At 36.9% G+C, this 25,278-nt stretch overlaps 1 protein-coding gene across 3 annotated transcripts in view; it reads left to right on the top strand.

Annotated features, from left to right (window-relative positions):
* sec24b (SEC24 homolog B, COPII coat complex component) overlaps positions 1-25,194 on the top strand; it is a 27,517-nt gene extending 2,323 nt beyond the window's left edge. The window contains exons 2-24 of one of the 3 annotated variants that reach the window (XM_016660935.1): positions 2,587-3,267; positions 3,713-3,880; positions 5,774-5,905; positions 10,534-10,617; positions 11,674-11,837; positions 11,910-12,094; positions 12,172-12,274; positions 12,732-12,858; positions 12,946-13,055; positions 13,207-13,319; positions 14,118-14,236; positions 15,092-15,147; positions 15,254-15,460; positions 16,530-16,653; positions 17,207-17,365; positions 17,451-17,624; positions 17,721-17,831; positions 18,584-18,759; positions 19,925-20,062; positions 20,287-20,391; positions 21,046-21,138; positions 21,613-21,716; positions 24,325-25,194. In XM_016660935.1, coding sequence (XP_016516421.1) covers positions 2,587-3,267; positions 3,713-3,880; positions 5,774-5,905; positions 10,534-10,617; positions 11,674-11,837; positions 11,910-12,094; positions 12,172-12,274; positions 12,732-12,858; positions 12,946-13,055; positions 13,207-13,319; positions 14,118-14,236; positions 15,092-15,147; positions 15,254-15,460; positions 16,530-16,653; positions 17,207-17,365; positions 17,451-17,624; positions 17,721-17,831; positions 18,584-18,759; positions 19,925-20,062; positions 20,287-20,391; positions 21,046-21,138; positions 21,613-21,716; positions 24,325-24,439 — 3,548 coding nt within the window. In that variant the 3' untranslated portion in view covers positions 24,440-25,194. Of the gene's footprint in view, positions 1-2,586; positions 3,268-3,709; positions 3,881-5,773; positions 5,906-10,533; positions 10,618-11,673; positions 11,838-11,909; positions 12,095-12,171; positions 12,275-12,731; positions 12,859-12,945; positions 13,056-13,206; positions 13,320-14,117; positions 14,237-15,091; positions 15,148-15,253; positions 15,461-16,529; positions 16,654-17,206; positions 17,366-17,450; positions 17,625-17,720; positions 17,832-18,583; positions 18,760-19,924; positions 20,063-20,286; positions 20,392-21,045; positions 21,139-21,612; positions 21,717-24,324 lie in introns of all 3 variants that reach the window. The other 2 variants (XM_007572549.2, XM_007572551.2) reach the window with 2 other exon arrangements.
* Positions 25,195-25,278: the final 84 nt, after the last annotated feature.

The raw sequence follows: 25,278 nt of genomic DNA, 5'->3' as shown, positions 1-25,278 counted from the left end.
TATATATATATATATATATATATATGCAGAGTGCTGTAATCATTGTAAATTATAGTTGCTGTTTTCAGTATAGTATAATTTAGTGTTTAGATCAGACTTGTTAGTGTGCAGCAGACTTTGTAAGATGTACATGGTGGTCCTTATGTGTGCAGTCTGGTTGTTTCTTGAGGCGCTTTCAAGTGCTGCAGCCTGAGTCCAGGTGATTTTATTTTATGTTTGTTCACTTGGGATGACAGTTGGAGTGCTTTCCTGTCTGCTGTAGTCTACCTGAGATACCATGATGATTAGACGTCGAGGGATGTGAGCGTACTCTCACTCGAGAACCTGCGAAAGGCTACCAACATCTTTTGTGGGATGCAGGGCTTTCCTCAGGGTTATTCAGAAATAAATCATCAATTTGGGCTTTCTTCCTCTGTGTTTGTGTTAGTTGCACTGCTGGTAACCTGATTCTGTGTAATCTGTTCTGTCTTTATCCTGCTTTCTCTAACCAATCTGACAATAGTTTGTTTCTGATTTTGGAAATTTCAGATGTTTTCAAGCAAAGACTCGGCACAGAGTCTTTGCTTGAGACCACAGATTTATCTAGTTTTCAACTGTAATTATTTAAGTTAACACTTAACATATTAAGTGTTTCATTTTGAAACATAGGCAGAAGTTAAGAATTTCAGCAACAGTTGGACTAAAAACAACTGACTTATTTAGATAATCAGTGAAATATTATGCCTAGCACAGACTTGTACACATGTAATTAGCCCGTAACCTTAAAAAAAAAAAATTGCTGAACAATAAATTGCCCCAGAAGTTACTGTGATTAACAATAATATTGTTTTTTTGAAACCATTTTCATTTATGTAAGATCACATTCTCAAAGATCAATAAACTTTAAATTCTAATTAACATTTAACACAGGAACTGGAAGACATTTTAAATATCCTAAATAAATAAATGACACAACAGATAAGAAATAAAAATGAATTATGAAGTCTTTGTTTAAAAAAAAAGTTGTTCTTCAGAAAAAAGGGCTAGTTGTGACCAATGCACCTGACTGAAGACTTTTGTCATCCAGTTTTTGTTAGAAAGAGAGAAAAGAGAAAATGCTAAATCATGCAAATTGATTTTATTGAACTTGCCATAATTTATCATGTGATTAATAGATTTATTTCTTATATTAATAAGTTAAACCATTTAACTTTTAGAACAAGTCCAGAAACTCAGTCCGTAGACTGTGATGATGCCAGCAGTGAAAACATATTCCTGTTTAAAGACTGAAATTAGTGTCATTTTAAAAAAGTAGGTTTTATCCCAGAAGTTGATTTTTAAATCACTTTATTTATTTCAAATTAATCAATCAGTCAAATTTATTGATGCCATTAGGTAGCTTTGGTTACAGTGAGATGAGTCAGCTTTCCTGCCAAACTCAAAACTTGCCATAACACAAAAACATAAACATGATTAAAACTGGCCTGGTGCTCAATGCTTTAAAATATTAACACCCCTAAAAATAATAAAATAAAACAGATTTTCTCATTTGTCTTCATTTTATTTTTGTATTTTATTCACTCAATTATAAATATGAATAGTTAATGTAACAACAACAAAAATAATGAATGAAAAGGAGCAGAAAGAATAAACTTAGAATATATGTTCCAGTACAGTATATTCTCATTAGGACAATATTAAAAAATAATATCAAAACGAGAACCTGTGAAAGGCTACCAACATCTCTTGTGGGATTCGGGGCTTTCCTCAGGGTTATTCAGAAATAAATCAAATTTGGAAACTTATGGCAACAGGAAGAAGCTGAACATGGCTACTGCTGCACTTGAAACATCAATTTGATTGACAATTTAAATGTTTACTTGAAGGGTTTTCTATGTAATTATGTGAGTTTTTAATCTGTTTACATACATAAGAACATCTGAAGCTGTTTAACACATTTCAGTAACAGGGTGCTTTACATCATAAAGACATCATACAGTCACCGATTATAAAACAAGCACTAAACATTACATTTTGTCAAATGCCATAATCAAAATACATATAAAATAAATACTCAATGTTCTACTTACTATAGATTAAAAGTGACTCCAAACACGTGGATTTTTAATATTGATTTAAAGAAACTGTTTCCGCAGTATTATGGAAGTATAGAAATGCATGGAAGCTGAATGCTGCTTCTCCATGTTTAATTCTGGTTCTGGGGATGCAAAGTAGACCTCAGTGGTCTGACAGGTTGATACAACAACAGCTTTTAATGTACTGTGGTGCTAAATCGTTCAGTGACTTATAAACTAAGAACAGTATTTTAAAGTCTGTTCTCTGAGCTACAAGGAGCCAGTATGCGGACTTTAAAACTGCTATATCCTCCTGGTTTTAGTGAGAATGCGGACAGCAGTCAGTGCAACTAAACGCATGGAGGAGTTTCTCTAGATCTTGCTGAGTCATTAGTCATTTAATCCTAGAAATGTTCTTCAGGCGATAAAAGGCTGACTTTGTAACTGTCTTTATGTGACTCTGAAGGCTCATTCAGATGTCAGGCCTGAAAGGTGAACCACCTTTTTTGACGTCTGTTCTCTTTCACTCCAGGTCCACTACCAACCCACCCATCCATGTACCCTCCTGCAGGTTACTATGGCGTCCCGCCTCCACAGCAGAGCTACCCCTCCATCCCCAGCCACGCTACTTCCGCTCCCAGCAAAGCATCAATCACAAGCAGTGCCCACAGTCAGAACTACTACCAAAAGAACCACCAACAACAGCAGCAGCAGCAGCAAACACAACTCCCTCAGCATCAAGTAGCACCGTCTCCATACTCTGCTCCGCCGCCCTCTCAGCCGTACGCCACCCTCCCATCTTTAGCACCTCCACCTTCAAATGCCCAGTTCAACCAACAGGCATTCCAGCAGCAGCAGACACTCTACACCACTCCAGGGCCCTACTATGGTCAGCAATCATACAGAGCGTCTCCAGCACACCCCCGCCATCATCATCATCATCATCATCAGCAGCAGCAGCATCATCCTAGTTTGGTTTCACCGCCAGCTGCCGCTCCCGTCTACCCAGATGTTTCATACCCATCTGCCCCAGCGAGCAGCCAGTATGCCCCCCACACTTCCTCCAACACCTCCACTCCTGGAGTCATGTCCACCCAGATGGGCGCGCCCTTGCATCAGTTCAGCGCTCTGCCTCCAGCCTCGACGGCGGTGCAGCCGGGGTATGGCACGGGGCATCAAACGGCAGCGACAGTGAATGGCAAAGGAAGCACAGGTATGCCAGGCAGAAAGCTTCATCATGTGGGTTGTTGCTGTTTCTCTCCGCCAATTAACATGACACCATGGCAATATGGAAAAAACATATTTTTTTATGAAGGTTACATTCTGAGATTTAATATTTATTTTTTGTTTACAATGCTAAAGTTTTTGGTTTTGCTTATGCTCTCTAATTGCATGTGAACATTTACCATTTTTCAGATTTATTTTATTTTTTCCACCAAATCTCTTTGACCGCAACAAATTTGTTGCAGGTTCAGGGTGTTTCACTTTGGACCAAATTGTGACAGCTGATTGGTCAGTTGTTGCCTAATCCACTCAATTAATTGACAGATGGTGTCTTGCCAATTTCCGACTCCTATCTAATTCTAGTTTCCAAATCCTAATGGTTCTGTCTTAGATTAGTCGTCCTATAACCATATTCTTTGTTTTTCTGTTAGAAGCTGCAGTTCAAAACAACATCCACCAACACTATGACCAAAGCCATCAGGCCCCTCACAACTACAACTCCTACAGCGGGGTGACACAAAGCAGTGGAGGTGCGGATGGAGACCGGCCGCCCTCAGGAACCCCCTCCGCTTCAGTCCATTCCTCCCCAAGCCACCACCAAAGTAAATAAAGGCTTCTTTTTCTGTTTCATATTGAAAAATGGTAGACATCTGCCTGTTTATTTACAAAAGTGCAAAGATGGAGCTTCACAAACAAGATGCATGTTTGTGTTTGAAGATCTTTTGCTCACAGAAGGGATTACATATCATGTCTTTATATCTTATGGTAGGGCTGGGCAATAAATCGATTAATCAGATTTTTGAAATTTTTGGTATTTTTTGGTATATTCTTTTAAATAAATATATTTTGAAGATTTAATTTGTTAAAAATCAAGATTCAAAATCATGATTTTCTGATCTGGTATAAAAAGATCTGAGACTTTATTTTATCGCCCAGCCCTATCTTCTGGCGTTTCTGTCTTGTTTCTTTTAGCTCAGCTCTGACAGTGAAACCTGCGTTAAGCCAACGTGGAAAGGTGTGTGAAAGGTTTAGATGATCACAGCTGCACTTTCAGTGCAGCACACATGTAATCTGCTGTGCACACCAAAAGCTTTCAGACGTGCAGGTGTCTGAGCCTCGATGCAAATCTTTAGTGTCTGAAATGTGCTGCTAGTTTATTTATGTCTGATCCATAATTTTCTCTGCTGATACTATCAGTAGTACAGCAGAAAACCTGCACCAGTTGCACTTGTTTTCTTTTTTAGTTTCTGAAACCCCACCTGCACAACCTCAGACTTTAGAAAGAGGGCTGTTTATTTGCACAATTATTTCAGGTTGTTTCAGTAATACAGTTTGTGTACAATCATGTACTTGGATATCAAATTGAGTTCTGGTTTTTAATATTTGATATACTTTTTACTGCATATTTGACCATTCTTCATTTAATTTGGCAGGTTTCCTCTCAGCTTCATTTTTTTCACTCAACACTGATGTCTGGGCCGTTCTTTACATTTAATGTTAGCTTGGTTCCACATTATTTGTCTGTTTTAGATCATTGTTTTCTTCTGATTCAAACTATCAGCCTTAAAAAGAAAATTGGATAAAAGGGTAAGAAATAACAGGGGAGCCACCTGTTGACATTTTCCTCTTGCTTGTGTTATATAAAGAAAACTAATAAATGTTTTTCATCTGTGATTTTTTAAGTGTATTTTACCTCATAATTGGGGAGGACCTCTTTCTTTTAATTGTCATTTTGCCATTCTGTTAACTCTGGTTTTGTTGGGCTGGACATTAAATCAATAATAATACATATTCCAATAGAGATGTGATCATTATCTATAGATAATACATCAGATAGAATATTCAATAAATAGACTATTCACTGAACTCTGAACCTTAACAGTACAGCATTCTGGGGGATGTGGGGCAAAAAATATAAAAGATCAGTGGAATCAACAGACTTACACATTCTTTGGTTACCTAGCAACTCACTCTTTCTTTGGTTACCTAGCAACAACTTGCAGAATAACTGCTGCAGCAGCAGTTGAATGTTTCACTGTCCTTATAACTGCTTAAAAATAAAAAAAACAATGCCATGGAGTGAAAACTGTGGCTAAAACAGAAAAACTCACACTAGAAGTTAAAAATTGTTTCAGATATTTAAAACAAATAAACTTATCAATAATTATGAATATCGACTGATGTGAAATTCTTTTAATTTTTTGTGTTAATTTTTTCAGCCGTATTGTCCAGCCCTAGATATAAGCAAAAAAGTCGACTACAGTTTGTTTTAGAAATTCTTAGATCATATTATTTAGAAAAAAATAACAGTGAATGGTTTGGGATTTTAATTCTTCTAAAGGTAAGAGCAGTTTTGTTCCATACTGAAGGAAAAGCAGATTGTTTTCCTAAACATTACACACACACACACACACACTCCGAGCCCCTCTGCTGTTAGTCGCTCAGTCAGTCCTGATAGTTTTCTGATGATCCTCTCCCGATCCCCCTTCCAACAGGCCTGCGGTACGGATATGTTGCTAATAGTGGAGCTAGCTCAGCCTCTGCCACCACCTCAGGCGCAGCTGCAGCCCCCTCGTCATCCAGCACTGATGATGATGATGAGGAGGAGGATGAGGATGAGGAAGCAGGTCTGCTTTAGCTTTTACCTCCCAACTTCACCCATCTCCCATCTGTTTCTTTCTTCATCCCCATAGACTCATGCAGCTTCTTTAAGCATCACCATTCCCTGAAATGTCTTGTCATGTACACGGTTCTGTTCCTCTGAGTAAATTGTCTTTTACAAGCAAATCCTCTTTAATCAGTTTACTGACTAATCAGATTCCTCCTTCTTCGTCTAAATCAACAGTTCTCATACTTTATGCAAACTTATTCTTTGAAATATAATCTTAATGTTGCTTGTATTATTTTTCCTTTTAGAAAGGTCACAAAAAATGTAAAATCTGCAATTTTGAAGCTGTTGGGATGTAAAGATTTAGGTTGGGTTGATAATAATTTATTGTAATAATCGTCAACTAATTTAGTAATCGATTGTTAAGTGGAGTTAAAAAAAAGCTTTTTGCTGAAAGAAAAACACACTCAGAACAGGAATTAAGCCAAAATTGTGGGGAAAAAAATCTACATTTTGCATTTAAGATAAAGAAAAAAATTCTGCAAATATGTTTAGCCCAGATCTCCTGAAGTGATAGTTTTAGCTTTAGCTTAACCTAATTTAAATTCTGTAAAAATTACAGATGTATCAAAATATCAAACAAATGATCAAGCACACAATTAGCCTAATACAATTAGGCTATAAAATATCTGTTTTCTTATTTTAAAAAGGAAGTAAATTATTTATTTGCATCTTTTAATCTATTTCTAATATTGTATAAAAAGGCTTAAGTCACTAGGTGAAAAACAAAGACAAAATAGGTGCAACATTGTCTTTGTTCTTTAATTTTTTTTTTTTCCTTAGTGCATCCCTAACACTCCATCGTGAAAAACTAATTATTTAGTCTATTGGTGTTTTCAGTGAGCTTTGGTCATGAGCTGCATCGTGTTGCATTAAGTATGCAGAATGTTTACAGCGTATAGGCAACAGTTGACCTCTGAACTAACATTGTTTTACATCATTCATGGTCGACTGGAAACCGCGGTTTAAATGCTGCTGCTGCTACAGCTATCTTTCATTTTCATGTTTTCCATTTATGCTCAAATGTCATTTATGTATTTGGATTTGAAATGCAAACAATTAACTTGTGTTAGAAGTAAGTCAATAGTTTTTCTGTAATTTCCATAATGTCGTGTATTTGCATTGTTGTCCAGTACTGAGTCATACAGAAACATGTTGCTTTTTTTAAAAGGAATTAGAAAGTATTAGATTTTTATTCTTGTGCTAGAGTTGACCTAGATTATTAATGATTTTCTCAATATTTTATTTGGAAATCTCTTACTTTTATATATATACATTTATTGTTTGTTTGTTTTTTGATTTTTTTTTCCTGTTTACATAATATTTAATCTGAAATCCTCTGGACTGCAAATCCTAAAATCAGTACCAACCTATAATGTTTAAGAAATACTGTTGTATTCCTGAATTTGTGCATGTTAGGGATTAAATGGTGCGGTTAGTCTGTCTTTCTGGTGTTCTGCTTTATCAGCCAGAGGTTAACATGTGTTTAAATATAGCCTCTTTCTCAGCTTGTTTACTGACTGTCTTGTTCCTCACTGGAGAGTCTGGTTAGCAGGCGTTAGCATGTCCCTTAATAAAAAGCTGAGCTTGTTTTAGCTTCCCGTTTGTCCCCAATGATTTACTCCGATCCTCTCGGTTCAACACGCTTTGTGTCTTTATGCAAAACATCAGTTCGTCTCTCTAAATTAAGCTAATCAGAGAGGAAAATATTCTACCATATCAATCATATCAATATTTTTTTTTATTTTAAAACAGCTCTCAGCAGAAAATATTGAAATTGTTGTTTTGTGTTAAATTATAGGGGAAATATTTTTAGTCTTTATTTTGAGAGAGTTTAGATAACTTGTTTTGGACAAAGTTGGCACAAAATATATAAACATGATCTAGTATTCTTTTTGTTTTGTTTGCTAAAATAGTTTAAGTTTGTAAAATAAAATCCATTCATTAATGTTTCTCTGAACTTTTGGTTGGAAAGTTAACTTCTATAAAATTTTTCAAACATTGACTCTTGTTTGTCAATGTTTGACAATTAATGAAAAAAAAATGAATTGCCTTCCTAAAATAATGATGCAAGTCCATTTTTTTCTACAAAACAGCTTTTTTTGTAAAGCTGCTGAAAACAACCCCCAAAAATGTGAACCTGTCGGTCAAGGGATTGGATCCAGATGTGCCAATACTTTTCAGAAAAACCCCCCACTATTACTAACCTCCCTCTTTACAATATTGCATTATTTCCTGTTGATTTACTACATAAAATCCTAACAAAATACATTGTAGGTTGAGTTTGCAATGGAAAGAAAATAATGTGGTTTTTCTTGACGTTAAAAGCCAAATCCAGTGTTTCTTTGTTTGCAGAATCTGTATGATTTAAAAAATAAATCTATTTTTTTCTTTTATTAGTCTGTACTGCTTTAGCACATGTTGCTTCCTGCAGTGCAGATTCTGTGAATCTTTCTTCTCAGCACTGACTGTAGATAATTAGATTAATGTGACTTTTAGAAGCACATTGAAACACTTTGAAAAGAGTTTTTATCATGAATAATCTCTGATGCTGCATGAGAAGAGATTTGCCACTGAGCTGAACGTTGTAGGAAGAGGCGTAACAAGTGTCTCTGAGAATGCTTAGCTGTCCGCCTCTCTCAGAGCTCATAATCCCGGCGTCTGCTGCTCAGATTTACTGCTAGATAATTGGATCCGGTTCTGTCCAATGAGCTCCCAGCATCAGGCCTGCTGTGTGTTGGTTTGCTCCTGATCTCTCCCTTTGACCCACATGGATTAATGGCTTCATTCAAATATTCTGTCCACCTAATCCTTATGGAAATCCTGCCTAGAGTTGGACATGCGTTGGGGAAACGTGTGTACTCTGTTTGCACTCAATAAAATTATATTTGAGCATTTTGTTCTCTATAAATATTAAAGTGGAGGACAAAAAGAAAAGGAATTTACAGTTAAAATTACTGGTAAACGAAATTTGCATAAGCTGTTTAGATTTAGGTTTTGTAGAGACAAATTTTTGAAAAACATCAGCAATATGATCAGGTTTATAAGTTTGGATCATAAATTTTGAAGGGCTGAGAGTTTAACACGTTAATTTTGATTAATTAATCACCCATATAATTCCACATATCATTAATCAAATTAATAGAATTTTAATGTAAATAATCACCTCTATTTAATTTATTACACACAAAAGTTCCAGCAGGAACCTTTCTATTCATTTGTTTCCAGTACGCCTGTGAATCTGATGCACAAGCGACATCCTCAAACAGCTGAATGGACATAACAGCACTTTGCACCACTCTGATGGTTGAATAGCCTGAATAACAGATTAAAAACAATAAATATATTTGTTGTTGAGCTCATATGTCTATTTGTTCAACAAAAGTGTTTGATTAAAAAAATGTTTACTTTAGGCTTTTCAATTAAAATGTGACTAATTACTTACAAATGCTTCAGTTAACTTGATTAAAAATTATAATAAGGCTCATAACTAAAATTTGATTGGATTAAGAACTTTATTGTCTGACTTTTCTGTTTGTTCATCCAGAAAAATGACTTCATCATCACTACAAGCTGCACAAAAAAGCCCTGTATGTCTAATCCATGTCCATGTTTCATCCAATTACTTTAATTCAGTTAAATTAATTTAGTACCAGCTCACAACAAACATAATCTGAAGACATTCTACAACACGGAAACAGGTTCAGTTCACATCCAGAAAATGAATAACGGGATTCAGAAAAGTTCAGAAACACACAAAAAGTAAAACGATGAAAAAATTAAATGACATCACTTACTCCATATACATTTAAATGATCAGTGTAAAACTTTTCTGTAAAATAACAACGCAAATCAAGTTTGATTTTGATTCCGTCTAAAATCGGCGTCTAATTGTGATTTTTATTTTTTTTATATAAGCCAATCAGAAACTCTCGTCTGCGGTCACTAGGCAGAGTTTGTCTATGATGAGTCAAACTTGCTGCAGATTATTATTTTTCTGTTTTTTAAAGAGATTAAACCATAAAAAGTCTTGTCGCTTAAAAAAAACTGAACGTTATTGTTTTTCAGTTCTGTATTCATTAGCCTTTTTTAGCACTTTAAAGGGATTAATGTGGTTTTCTGAGTGTGGTACCCGTCTAGTGCTGGGAGAAACCTGTTTCTGTCTCTCTCTACGTTTTTCCAATCCTCTGAAGCCTCTGCTTCCCACGAAACAACATCAGCACAACGACTCCTTCAGGATTTAAAGACAGGCTTTCATGTTTGCTTCAAGCTGCTCCTCTGGCTCTTCTCACTCTGTTTCTCAGAGGCCTGAGGGAGTTAAAGTATTACATTCACCAAACAAAAATCCACACTTTGATTTCTTTGATTTTCCACTTTTGCTTCCCATTGACTTATTTTTATTTATCTCTACCTGCTACTGACACTTGAAGGTCTTCTTTAATGTTCTCTCAACATGGATTTAATGTCTTGTTTTAACCGTGTTTGTTGTTTCTTTGTTCTCTTTCACCCCAGTACTCTTGGTCCCTCCTGGATGATATTTATATAAATGTTTTAAATCCTTCCTACCTGTTTTTTTGTCTCTCTCAGGCGGCGACACTTCCTCCTCCAGTACCGGCAGCGCCTCTCCAGTTCCCAACAACTATGATTCCCTCGAAGGCGGCAGCTATCCAGGTACATCGTCACCACAAACTGCATTTCCAATGACTTTAAAATTACACAAATTGGAATTGTGAAAATAAGTTTGCTTAATGAAAACACGCCAACGTAGGAAAAAAACATGATTTTTTTTTTTCTGCTGGAGTGAAGTGGTTTTTCAGCTGCATTGAAATTATTTTATTATTTCACAAAACTGCAATGGAATTTTTTATTTTTTTTGCATCAAATGAGTCACATGATCAACAACCAGCAAGAAGATGGCAGGACCGCACCATCGTGTGTTTTTAGTGATTTACTGTGAGAACAAACTTAATTTCTCGTTTAATGGAAACATCACAAATAAGAGATTGTTTTTCCCCAACATTAACGAAATCGACACAGTTTTATGCACTTTTACAGACGAGATGAATACGAAAACTAAAAACTGGAGAATACACAACTTATTATTATTAAAATTTCAGATTTTTGTATGATTTTTGTCCATGTTGACTATATTTTAACTTTCTAAGCTTGTTAGGGAGGCACAGATATGAAAATTTAGGTCAATATTTACTAGTGATATTAAACAAAATGATTTTGGAATAAACTTACAGAAAACTGCAAAGCAGCCGAAACACTGAGTTCCTTTAAATAAAGGCTTAAAACTCACCTGTTTAGAGCTGCCTGTGATTAACAGTGAGTGAAACATTGATCAACATTTGACAGAATGTAATGTTTGTTTCATAATTGATGACTGTGTTATTTTAAGATGCACTTTGAATTTCCTTTTTACTGAAATACACTATAAAAATGAACTTGACTTGAGTTAATTCTGCTGTTATGACAGTATTCATCAATATTTTATTTCATTTTATCTGATCGAATAATTGACAGATTACTTGATTACTAAACTAATTGTTTACAACAACCCTAATGTTGAGTAGTCGTAAAGAGGAGATTGAATGAGTTACACTTTTTAAATTAAATTAAACATCCCACCTTCCTAAAGTGGCATAGTTAAAATAAAATACCAAAACACTGAAATATTCCTGTTTTAATGATGATATCGATGCTGAAATGTCTTTTGCACAGATTCCATGCCGCCCTCCAACAACATGACCAATCAGGCTCCGCCCTTTGGTAGCTATGGTTACCACGGCATGCAGTCAGCCTATCAGCACGGACAAGCCCCCCGCCCCGATGCTTCCCCGTCCCACAGCGTGTACAGTCAGCCGGGTTACCAGCAGTACTCCCAGGTGACAGAACAGAGCTGCTGTGCAGAAAGAAACTTTTTATTTTTTGTTTTTTAACCGTTTCTTCTTCTGCAGCCTTTCCCCAACCTGTCCCAGCTCTCTGCAGCTCTGGGCGGGTTGAGCGGCGTCCCAGAGCTCGAGATGGAGGCCCTCAGGCCGGTCAACCTGCTGCAGGAGAGGAACCTGCTCCCTTCCAGGCCCTTGGAGGCTCCTGAGCCGAACCTCAGCCCCGATCTGAAGAAGGTCAACTGCAGCCCACAGTAAGTTGGTCACACACCTTCATCGTTCAACACTTTTTCTTCTGATTATCCTGACAGTCTGTTCTTCTGCCCTCCAGGACATTCAGGTGCACCTTGACGAGCATCCCTCAGACCCAGGCGCTACTCAACAAGGCCCGCCTCCCTCTGGGCCTCCTCCTTCACCCCTTCAGAGATTTACAGGTAGCTGCTCTTGCTCAGAGCTGGGAAGTAATTAGTTACATTTACCAGAGTAACTTTTTTTGAGAAAATGTACTTTTTGGTTACTTTTTATTTTATTATGAAGTATTGCTACTCTTACTGGATTTTCTACCCACTGAAGGAAAAATAAACACATTTTAATCAAAAATTCACCAGACACAGACACACACCTGCAGTTTTTGTTAAAGTTTTATAGTGAAAGAAACTGATTTGCAGAATTTTTTCTTTTGCCTGAAACAAATAAATTAATCAAAGAACTGTTCAAGTACGCACTCAACCACGTTTCGTTGGACGTGGAAATAAAAGCCTGTTTTGGTCGTCTGTTCATGCAGAAATAAAGGAATGTTTTTCTAAAAGATACAAAATGGAGAAAACAAGTTGAGAGGCCAGAACTTGAGCAGAAGGGTGAGTTTAACCCTTTCCCTGCTCCTCTCTGCAGCAGCTACCAGTGATCACATCCAACACGATAGTGCGGTGTCGCTCGTGTCGGACGTACATCAACCCGTTCGTCACCTTCCTGGACCAGCGCAGGTGGAAGTGTAACCTCTGTTATCGAGTCAACGATGGTAGGAAACTGTTAGGCACTGATTTCTTCATCCTTTTATATGATTTAACTAAAATCTAAGACTTCTTTTTTTTAATGTCTTGTTTAGTTCCAGATGAGTTTATGTACAACCCGGTAACGAGGTCATATGGAGAGCCTCACAAGAGGCCAGAGGTCCAAAACTCAACGGTGGAGTTCATCGCTTCCTCAGACTACATGGTAAAATTCTCCACAACTTTCTGTTGTTGCAATGTGATTGTTTGTCCACTAGAGGGAGGTGTTGTATTTTTCTTTAAATAACTTTGAAAACACAGAAGGATCTAAGCTTTTGAGGCCACAGCTTACTTTCTGTCTTTGTCCCTGGTGTCAGCTGCGACCCCCACAGCCGGCGGTCTACCTGTTTGTGCTCGACGTGTCTCACAACGCCGTGGAGGCAGGATACCTGAAGTACTTCTGTGAATCACTTCTGGAGAACCTGGACAAGTGAGTTTGGACAACTAAATGAGATCATAGTTTGAAAACTGCATTTTGCTTTGACTCACATTATTTTTGTGTTCTGTTAAAAACATTACATTGGGGTGTTTTCCCATTTCATAGTCCGGTACATTCTTGTTCAATTGGAGATAAAAATAGCAACATTTGTTACGTTTTCAGCTGGTGCAGTTTGCTTTTACACTGCACTGAGTCAAATGAACCAAAACCTGTTCCCCTCCTCGTCAGTGGTGGCACTGCACCAAGAACCACAGAAGGAAATGACAAAACAACTCTGAAGAACACACTGTGCACAACTTCCTTTTTCACAAAACATAAACGGAAACAGAGTGGCATTCCAGTTTAGCGTATGCCACTCGTTCTCTTTTGTCTTCAGTTGAAGATAACGAGCTATTTCTCCAGCTAGCGCTATCTTGCACTTTTATTTTGGTTTAGTTACCCAGAATTCCCTGCACTTTAGTCTACTTTCTGCTTTTGAAGCGGTTTCCATTCTGCCAGGCTTTCACATATGCATTCGAGTTCACTTCAACCGAACCAAGACCAAACCAAAACCAAACTAAAGTTTGGTTTTTGGTCCACATCAGAGTTTAATTATCTATTCACTCCTCCCCAAACAAACTGGACTTTCTGGGCAAACAAACCAGAGTTTAGCAAAAGCGGATTAAACATGGCTGGTGTGAACGCACCCTTACCTTAGAAAGCTCTTATTGGAGGCTTTTACCTGAACGTTTGTTTTGTTGATGTTTTCCCGCCTAAACGATCACAGATGGAGGCTGTTTTGCGTTTCAGGTTGCCAGGAGACGCGCGCACCAAGGTGGGCTTCCTCACCTTTGACAACACCGTCCATTTTTACAACCTCCAGGAGGGACTGTCTCAGCCACAGATGCTGGTGGTGTCGGACATCGATGGTACGTCTCTTCACTCCTATTAGAAAAGAAACGTGGAGAAACTCTGTTTTAACCACTGGTTGGTTTTGTGTAATTACTGCAAATAACTGTGTTTATTTCTAAAAGATTGGTAATGATGTTATTTGACTTGATCAGGAAAATGTGTGTTGAATTTAGTGAATTAAGTTAATAAAGACCATACTTTAACATTTAAATAAACTATTAAATGCTTTACTGTTTATGTAACAATTTAATTAAAGATGTAAATACATGTATTAATTAAATATTTTAGACATATATTAAAATAATTAATTATATATTAAGTTACAAATAAATGTATGCGTAGTCCAAGACTTTTATAAAATTCTGAACTGATAAGTAATTGTATCAAAGTGTATTCATCACGTTAAAATAATCAGATAAAAAAATTAAGTATTTTTATGTAATCCTATGTTCCAGCAGATCAGAAATGTATTTTTTTTTACCTTTGATAAAATTAACTGGGCGGGACTAATAGCTTCTAACAAGGTGATTGGTCTGCATTTTTCTGACTTATTTATCGATTTGAAGCCATTTTTACCCATTTTCATGATTAATCTTTAATGTTTTTCTGTTATTCCATCTGTTTAAAGTATTTAAATTTATTGTAGATATCCGGACATTTTTGTTTTTATGGACAGAAGAAAAATGATTCCTTTTCTGGAATTTAAATTATATCATGTAGTTTGAGGTAAAAGCTAAATTACTGCCAGTCAATTTCTCCTGGAAAGAGGAAAGTGAGATCCAAGATTTGATTTAAGGAGAAGTTATAACATTTCCAGATGCTATTTTGTGTAAAACTCTTTTCTTTCAATGTCACTATAACTGTTTTTGCAGATGTTTTTATACCGTCACATGACAGTCTGATGGTGAACCTAAAGGAGAGTAAAGAGGTACTTGTCTTCATGTTTCCTTTTAGCAGTGCTGTAAAACATATGAACATGTTGACTAACGTTCACGCCACGTGTGAGGATGTTAAAATAGATTTTCCTTCCTCAGCTTGTGAAGGAGCTGTTGACGTCGCTGCCGGCCATGTTCAGTCAGAGCAGAGAGACGCACAGCGCTCTCGGTCCCGCCTTACAGGCCGCCTTCAAGCTCATGTCGCCCACCGGCGGTCGCGTCACGCTGTTCCAGACTCAGCTTCCGACTCTGGGAGCAGGGAAACTGCAGTCAAGAGAAGATCCGAACCAGCGTTCCAGCACCAAGGTTCATGGATTTTGATTATGGGAGAGTTTGGAAACGTTTCTGGAACCAAAGGATCTGATGCAGTGGAGACTCTGGCAACATTTGAAGGAACAACTAAATGACCTTAATGAGGGCTGCATTAATCTACTTATGAAGCTGTTTACCAGTTAGCTCTTCAGGTGTGGCTGGAGACTTCACCAAAGACTTTGGATCCTGTCAGTTTTGGCTGAAAACATTTTTCATGTCCAAAATGGCTTTGTCCTTCCATTACAAATGTGTGCAAAACTACATCAGTATTCCGCTAATGTAAAAAAAAAGAAAAGCCACACACAATTTGGCAGTTTCCATTAAATAAAAATCGCTATTAACAGCATGTGAGTAAATCACTAAAAAACAAGCTGCGTCATGATACAACAGCTGCTTCCTGTCGTTGTCGTCTTCTTCGTCGTTTGCGCAGTGGCAACATCCAGGTTGTGATGCAAAAAATGTGAAACCTCATCCCAGTGACAAAACTTTTTATCAAAAAACAAATCTTGTTGTTTTTTTTTTGTTTGTTTTTTTTTTCAAAAATTGGCGTGTTTCAGTTAAGTGAATTTAGGAATGCAGTTATTTATTGTGATTAATTTAGCCTAGTCTTAACTACATACAGTCTTAAATTCCTGTAAAAGCCTTAAAATATCTTAAATTCATTAAAAACAACATAAATTAGTCTGAAATAAGTTAACTGCATGTCTTAAATTTTGTCATGGCAGGACTTTTTAATCTCGTATGTTGTTTAATCTCGTGGGACTTTCTGTCTATCAAATATTTGAGTTGCACGCAGACGTCTTCATTTAGTTCTGTAACTCGAGGCAGTTGAGGCTACCGCTAACTAGCTGCTAGTTGTACCCTTGCTAGCTAATTAGCTTTTTTTGGGTCCATCATGGGTACTTCAGTTATGTTTGACGTCACATTGCTGTCTTAGGTCCTGGATTTGGGTTTCTGAAAATCTCAAATTGAAAAACTAAATGAATTATTAGTAAAATACTTTTTGGAAATTTTCTCAGATTGTTCTCTCTTTTTGTTTTACGTTTGACTGATAACTCTTCAGGGAGCACAGCACCTGGGTCCTGCCACAGATTTCTATAAGAAGCTTGCTCTGGACTGCTCAGGGCAGCAGATTGGGGTGGATCTGTTCCTGCTCAGCTCACAGTACGCCGACCTTTCATCACTGGGTAAGAACAGGTTTGAAACTTCTGGGTTCTCATTCTTCTGTAGGATAAAAGCTTTTGGATTTCCAAATATAAAGAAATTCAAATGTTCCTCCAGATCTATTCAACTTGAGCAACCAGTTTCTTTTTAATCTTGATCATTTTTTAAAAACTTCAAACTCAATTTAAATTCAGGAATGCTTTATTGATCCCAAAGCCATTGTTCGGTGCATACAGCTGACCAAACATGCTCGAACTCCACTTGGGTTGCTAGGTGATGGGCTGAACTCTGTTGGGGTTGCTAGGTAACGTGCTGTACCCGCTAGTATGTGACATTACATTCCTGAGGTTTTTGAAACAGCTCATCTTCCAGACACCAAAAAACATTAACTTACTGCCAAATTTTTCTTTTCTTTTTTTTGAAGAAGTAGAAACTCAAATGAAAGTAGAAAATGTGATTTTTGCATAATAAGTCCCCTTTAAATTTCCTTAAACATGAAGAATGTTTTGAGTTTTATTATTTTTTTAAATCAATCCTTCTCACATTCGAAGTCTAAAAATACATAATTGTTTTCAGCGTGTGTCTCCAAGTACTCGGCGGGCAGTGTCTTTTACTACCCCTCCTTTCATCACATCCACAACCCGGCGCAGCTGGAGAAGTTTCAGAGGGACCTCGATCGCTACCTCACCAGGAAGGTCGGCTTCGAGGCCGTCATGAGGATACGATGCACTAAAGGTATCCCCAACAAAATGTGACACTCGTTTTGTGTTCTCAGATGTTCCTCTGAAGTTGTCCTTAAACCTAGATAATGTGGTTTCAGGTTTATCCATCCACACGTTCCATGGTAACTTCTTTGTGCGCTCCACTGACCTACTGTCCCTGGCTAATGTGAACCCAGACTCTGCCTTTGCTGTCCAGATGTCCATCGAAGACTCTCTTGCTGATTCGTCTCTGGCCTGTTTTCAGGCTGCTCTGCTCTACACGTCCAGTAAAGGTAAACCCAAATTCAGCACCTAAAAAAACTGACTGTTCTCTCATACAATAAATAATAGAAATAAAAGTAATCTTGTTATAATTTGTCGGTGTGAAGGGAAACGGCGGATCAGAGTCCACACTCTGTGTCTGCCGGTGGTCAGTCAGCTGAGCGATGTTTACGCCGGCGCTGACGTTCAGGCTATCACATGTCTGCTAGCCAACATGGGTGAGTTCACAACTTTTACCACTTTAACTTGCATTGTTTTACTGAAAATTATCTAATTTCTAAAGATTTTAGAAATGCATTTATTTCTGGGTCGGTATGGGTGCTTAAAATCCTTGAAAATGCTTCAATTTCAATCAGGTGTTTTCAAGGCTTGAAAGGTATTTTGATATTTAAACTGCACAGTTTTGTAGTTCAATACTTGATTAAAACCTAAATTTGGGAAGCGTTATTTACAGTTGAAACCAGGTATTTTTATACACCGAACAAAAAGAAACCTGTAATTTTTTTTCTCACTACCTGAAGTTAAATCAGACTAAACTTCTCTTAGAATTAGAATTACCAAAATTATTCCTATTTGCTAAATGCCAAAAACCTAGCAGAAACATTTTTTACTTTATTTTTGAATATTTATTATTCCTAATGGCTCAGTGACTTTTTCATCTGTGTAACTGAAGTAAAGATTCCCTCATTATTTTTAGACAAAGTCTTTGAAATTGTGGGATATTTTTTGTTAAATTTGTTAAAAACACAAAAATTGCTATATTTTAGTTCACGTTGTCCCACTGTAGAATTTCGAATTCTATCACAAGACATTATTAATAACAGTAATAAATTATCTGTATTGCATGTTTTATCTCCACTGTGAAAACTTGCCTTGAAAATGCTTGAATTTTGCAGTGGGAGTTTTCAGTCATTATTGCAGGTGTTGGTTCCCCTCCTGTTTTATAATTGATCTTTGCTGTGTGTTCCAGCCATCGATCGATCGATATCTTCCAGCCTGTCAGATGCTCGTGATGCTCTGGTGAACGCCGTCGTGGATTTTGTGAGCGCCTACAAAAGCAGCGTGTCGAACCTGCAGCAGTCTGGGGTCGTCGTCCCTGCAGCCATGAGACTTTTCCCCCTCTACATCCTGGCTCTGCTCAAACAGGTGGGAGTTAGAGCAGAAACGATTAATCGTGATTAATTGTGATTAATTGATTATGGAAGCAACTGTCACCAAATTTACAAATCAATTAATTATTAACTGGAAAATACACATTCAGAAAAGGCAATTTGCTGAAAAATAACATATCTGGAGCAGTAATTAAGCAAAAAATATACATTTTGCATTTAAGATGGAGAAAAACAACTTTGTAAACTACAGTAGTTTTAGCTTCCACTGATTCAAATTGACTAAAGGAAAATGTTTTTCTTATTTAGAAATGAATTGACTTACTTATTTCCGTCTTTTAATGTATTTCTAATATTTTATAAAAACTGATTTAAATGGTTAAATGACAAATCTGCAAAATGGGCCATTATTTTTATTCGATTAATCGTCAAAATAATTGATAGATTAATCAATTATTAAAAGAAGTTAAACTCTGGAGAATTATTCAAAGGTAGATTTTCTTTTATAAAATGTGAAAAACTTGTTTTTCAGGTAATTTTTTGAATTCTTTGAAACAATTATGGGGAAGTGCTTTTAAACACTTTTTGTAAAATCATTCATCTCCGTTAACTCTGTAAAACCTAAACAGTAAATGTGGATTTGTGGCTCCTGATTCATAATTACACGCTTTTTGCTTTAATAAATACGATTAACATAGAAAAAGTGAAATTCAGAAAAACAAAAACAGTATTTGTGGGATTTTGCAAATAACGAAACAGATTTTGTTTCTACACAACCCTGGAAACATACAGCGTTGTCATAAAAAAGATCACCTGTGCTATGGATAGCACATTATGTTTCTAAAATTAAAATGTTCAACATGGTGCTGATTAAAGTCAATCAATCTACTAATTTACGACAGATATTTAATCCACCACTTAAACCAGAGAAACCCCTTCATCAGTCAGTCCAGTCCCTGATCAATCTATCAAATTTTCCAATTTATCCATTGAATATCTCCATCTTTCAATACGCCCCTCTAATATCCTTCAATACATTCATTAATCCAGCTGTCTGTCCTTCCATCCATCCATTTGTTAAATGCACACATCTGTTCATCCAGACGACTTTCCATTCCACTCATCCTTCCATCACTCCTAAACATTAACATAACCAACATCGGCGAAATGAATTGCTGAAGACATTTTCCGGTTTGTTCCAGAAAGCGCTGCGGACAGGAACGAGCACGCGGCTCGATGAGCGCATCTTCGCCATGTGTGAGTTCAAGACGCAGCCGCTGCCGCAGCTGATGCGGATGCTTCATCCTGACCTGTACCGGCTGGATAACATGTCTGACCAGGTGGGATGTTTAACTAAAACATATTCACATATCGCCGTGTTTAAAAATTTGTATTCCCACGATTCAGGTTGATTGATACACAAGAAATGGAAAGTTGACAAACTGTTAAATACATGTTTTCATTCAGAGAAGTCAGTCTCTATTTTACACATTTATCATTATGATTGTAGACTTGTAGTCTCTTTACTGTTACATTAAGTGAAACGTTTTTGTGTGTCCTGCAGGGGGCGCTCCATCTGAATGATACTGTAGTTCCTCAGCCTCACCTGTTGCATCTTTCTGCTGAGAGGCTCAGCAGAGATGGAGCGTTCCTCATGGACTGTGGCAACGTAAGTAAAGGTTGTTTCTCTGGGAATCCATCTTCCTGAGTTGTACCTTCAACCACCTCACATTTAATTAGGTTCTCTAGTTTTGTCGTTTCTTTTCTAGTTTTTCTTATTTTCACATTTCTTGCTTGTGCATAAGTATTTTATAAAGCCTTAGGAAAATAAGCCTTTATTTAATTTTTTGTTTTTTGTTTTTGCTCAATTATGCAAATCTTCTCTTCATGTTCTGCTTCAGTTTTCTGCAGAACTGCTTCAGGACTTTTTCAAATGAACCTGTTCAAATTTTCTAAAAAAGAAAATCTATTCCTCTTCTTTTGCGATCCAGTTATTAACTGGTTAATCCAAAAAAATAGTCAACAGATCAGCCCTAATCAGAGGTATTTTTTGCTGCAAATGATCAGTTGTTCACTGAAGGAATGTTATTTTGTTGCATTTTAGGTAATAAAATAGTTTCAGATTTAAAAAGGGAATTTAATTATTTCTTTATTCATATTTCTAATGTATTTCTAATATTGTATAAAATAGGCTTAAATGAAAAATCTGCAGAACATGCCGGTTTTTGTATCCGATTAATCGTCAGAATAACCGATTAATCGATAACTTAAATAACTATCATTATTATTTCTGATTTTTGTCGATGACCTTCTGTCTCTCCAGGTGTTTTATCTGTGGATCAGCAAATGCTGCAACGAAACGTTTATCCGTGATGTTCTGGGCTGCTCCAGCTACGCTTCAATTCCCCCCAACATGGTCAGTATGAGCTGGACAAGCAAAATACACACAAAAACTGCAGGATATTAGCATCGCATGAACTCTTTCTGCAGCTCACTGGTGCAATTCATCATTTCTCTAAAATGACTGATTTGCTTTTTTTTCTGTTTGCCTTGTGAAATAAAACAACTCATACAGCAAAACAGATTTGCTGGTGAAGCTTTTCAGATTTTTTTTTAACTACCTAGAAAGTTCAACCATCACTGCATGGTGGGTGTGATGGAAACACCCAGAATAAACAACAAATGTCAGCCTCTGCGTTTTTTATTTCTGTAACAATGGGGCGATTACTCCCAGCGCTACCTACACGCCCGCTCTTCCATCCACAGGAATGCGTCTGTTGACTCCATTGTGTAACTTGGATAACGGGGGGAATCCACATTGTCTGAAACATAGTAAGAACAGTGTTGGCTGATGTTTTGGTTGTCCTCTCTCTGTCCCTGTCACGCTCAGAGTCACATTCCTGACCTGCAGACTCCTCTGTCGGAAAGAGTCCGAGCGTTTCTCGACTGGCTGCAGGACAACAGAGCGTTCAGCTCTCCGATCCACATCATCAAGTAAGCAGAACCGGAGTCACATGCCACTGATGCTACTTTCTGACCCACATAAATGAGGGCGTTTATTAAAAAGTTTCCTCATTAAATGTGCTTTTATTTTGCTTTTTCTTATTTCAAAATATATTTTTGTACCACTTGCTGACCAAGGTGCAAAAGTATTCATACCTCTCAAATGTCTTAAAGTTTTTGTTACAATCTCAAGCCTCATCCCACTATGCACAAAAATTAATGCCTGTTTGGAAAGTAGAACGAAAATATCTTGTTTCTAAAAAGTGTGACCCCCAAACTGTATAGAACCACCTTCCATTGTGGGACTGAAACGATTAATCATAATTAATCGATTATTGGAATAATCGTCAATCAATATGGTGATTCAGTTGTTAACTGGACTATGCAGACTCAAAAACAAAAGTAATTTGATGAAAAACATATTCAGAGCAATAAATAAACCAAAACTTATACAAACAATATATCCATTTTACATTTAAGATAAAAACACTTAAATGTATTTTACCCAAAACTCAAGTGGAATAGTTTAAACTTCAGATTTACAAAACAAATGCTGTTTTTTTTAAGAAATTGAATTATTTCTTTATTTGAAGCTTTTAAAGTATTTCTAATATTGTATAAAAAAAGGCTTATGTGTTGAATAAAAAATCTGTACGACATGCCTTTCTTATATCTTATTAAGTGATTAATCATCAGAATGGTCAATTAATCGATTACTAAAGTAATCATTGGTTGCAGCCGTATTTTGCTGCAGAACCAATGACTCAACTAAACCGTCAGATTTAGTCGAGAGTTTCTTTACTTATTCACTTCTGAATCAGTTGGACCTTTCAGAATCAAAGGAATCATGAAAAATTATGCATGCCACACTTTTCAGATTTTATATTTGGAAAAAGGATTAAAATCTTGCGTCTCTCTTTATCCACTCCCCAGTTATATGCCATCTTGTTTAGTGTGTCACACACAATTGCTGTAAAATAATGAACTTTGGGATTTGAAAGCAGAAAATATAGAAGTTTCTATATTTGCAAAGCCCAAAAGACTTAAAATAAAACTAACATGTCAGAAACAGAAGTATTACCGGAGGATGTTTTAACTAATGTTAGTTAAAGTTAGTTTAGCTTCATGTTTCATTAAGCACTTTAGTAGATGTCATGAAATGATTCATTAGACGTGTGAATTTGTCTCTCTACGAATAAGTCCTGATCTGTGTGAACTGAAATTAGAACTAGCTCTTGTGAAACATTACATTGCACAACTTTGTTCATCTGTGTGCCTGTTTGCCCATTGCTTCAGAGATTAACTGGACCTGTCATGCATGTTTTCAGGACCTGGTTTTGCTGGTTTTGTCTCAACAGTAAAAATGAACAGTAAATAACGAAGCTTTGTTGTAAAAGTTGTTTTAATTGGATTTGGTTAGAAATGTTCAGCCTCAGTTTGTTTTATTGTTATGATGAAACAACAGGATGGCAAACAGAAACCGGGTGGAGACAGTTTCTTGTAGAAGAGACGGGTTTGAGGTCAACTGGAGACTATTTCCAGAGTAAAAACACGGTGAGGTCACTGGTTGGGAGTCGTGGTAATGGCATCTACTGGGAATGCATTGTTTCAATTTCCTAAGCTGCTTGCGGTGCGGCATTGTTACTCAACCACATGTTTACGCCACTGATGTCAGGACGAATGGGCTGAGTGGTATTTCAGTGGCCGCTTGTGTGGTAATGTGAAATGACAGCAGAGCTGACATTCATTTCCTTAAAATTAATGTCCAAAAACAGATGGAGGCCCATTAAAACCCACCTCAAAGCACCTCAGATCTTCTTTTTGAAGCAAAAGTATGTTTTCCCTTTAGATAACAGCAAATAAAGTAGAGAAAAATAACGAGCTGTGTGATCGAATCAGGAGGATCTTTATTGCTGCAGCATAAATTTAGGGGGGAAATATTTCCCAGTCCATACAGACAGAAAAAATATCCCATTATATGGATTATTTGCATGAAATCATGTGTATCAGAAATATTTGCACTCTTCTTTAACACTTGAAACGGTTGAACGATACAACAAAATAGGCCTATGTATTTTAACTTGAGGTTTTCTGCAGGATTTGGCTTCATCACACATGGATGAACGTCGGTTTTCTGTCTGGGGAATCATTTCTCTGTGGATTTGATTAAATGTTTTGCATCATTATTTAGGGATTGGGCCTCTGTTTCATGTCATACCTTTTCTAGAGCAAAGTAGGAACTCATGATTACCTATCAAAGCACTCTGATCGATCAAACGGGTAAATGATAAATAATTCATTCATATTTTATTGTAAATATTCAAAATGCCAGTAATTCTGGTATATGTTACTTTGTTTTTTGTACTAAATGTAGTGCTGCAACCAACAATTACTTTCATTATCGATTAACTGAATAATTATTCTTAATAATCAATATAATCTAGCAATTATTCTGATGATTAATCAGATAAACAAAAGGCCACATTTTGCAAATTTTTCATTTCAGCCTTTTTGTTCAATATTGCAACACTGTGCCAATAATCCTGGTATTTTTGTATGAATATGCATGAATCAGTCTTTCTTTTTTTTCTTCTGGCAGAGACGACGTGTCGGCAAAGGCGACCTTGTTCCAGCACCTGGTGGAGGACCGGTCTGAGTCGGCGTCGTCCTACCACGAGTTTCTGCAGCACATTCAGCAGCAAATGTCCAAGTAGGCTCCCGTATCGCCCACAAAGACGTTCAGACGTTCCTCAAGCCCACGGGAAGAGAGTCCGGCCTCGCTGAGTGTGAGCTTAGTGCTAGGCCAGTTTTAGACTGGTGAGTTTCCTCTCCATCTTCCAGACAGACTCGGTGAATAAATCCATCATGGAAATTTGTGAATCAAACGTTTTAGCTGTCAGAAAGAGAAGTTTTAAGATGTTATATGGATTTTAATGAGCAACCGGGTGAAGTTTGAGCCGGTTCGATCCAGAGAAGAGGAATCAAAGTCGAGCCATGAAGATGCCACTTCCTTAGTTCAGTTTGTTTTGTGAGCCTCACATGTAGCTCGTGCTATTTTTTCGTTTTTGTTTTTTTTTTTCCTCTGGTTGTATCCTGAAACTCGCCCTCTCTGTTCTACCTTTCCCCTGTTTTGAACACACTGGAGAACATAGAACAAGAATCTGGCATGTGCTTAGAAATGCAAACAGCATGTCTCGGTTTTGTCTGCTGCTAGGCGACGGCCATCTTGGGAACATGGTTGGGTTGGATGTTTTTGTTTTTCCGTAAACTTTCGGTCCTCTCTGGTCTGCTGAGAGGATGTTGGATTCATCAAACTACACAATCTTCCAACCGTCTGCAATTTCCTTCTCATTGATTTTATTTTTTAAAGCGCTAAGGTCGATATCCACTTTGTAACTACTGAAAAGAATCTTTTATGTGTGATAATTTATGAACCAGCTTATTAAATAAAAAGAAAAAAAGACATTGACTTGATGTGTAGTTTTTAAAATTACTTATTAAAGTTGATTCCAGACTAAAGAAAGCAATTTTTTGTTGGCTTCTCTCTCATCTC

This window comes from Poecilia formosa, unplaced genomic scaffold, assembly GCF_000485575.1.
Source record: "Poecilia formosa unplaced genomic scaffold, Poecilia_formosa-5.1.2 Scaffold303, whole genome shotgun sequence".
In the NCBI taxonomy this organism is placed as follows: domain Eukaryota; kingdom Metazoa; phylum Chordata; class Actinopteri; order Cyprinodontiformes; family Poeciliidae; genus Poecilia; species Poecilia formosa.
Note: the sequence above shows the minus strand (reverse complement) of the source record. Positions and strands in the feature narration are given on the sequence as shown.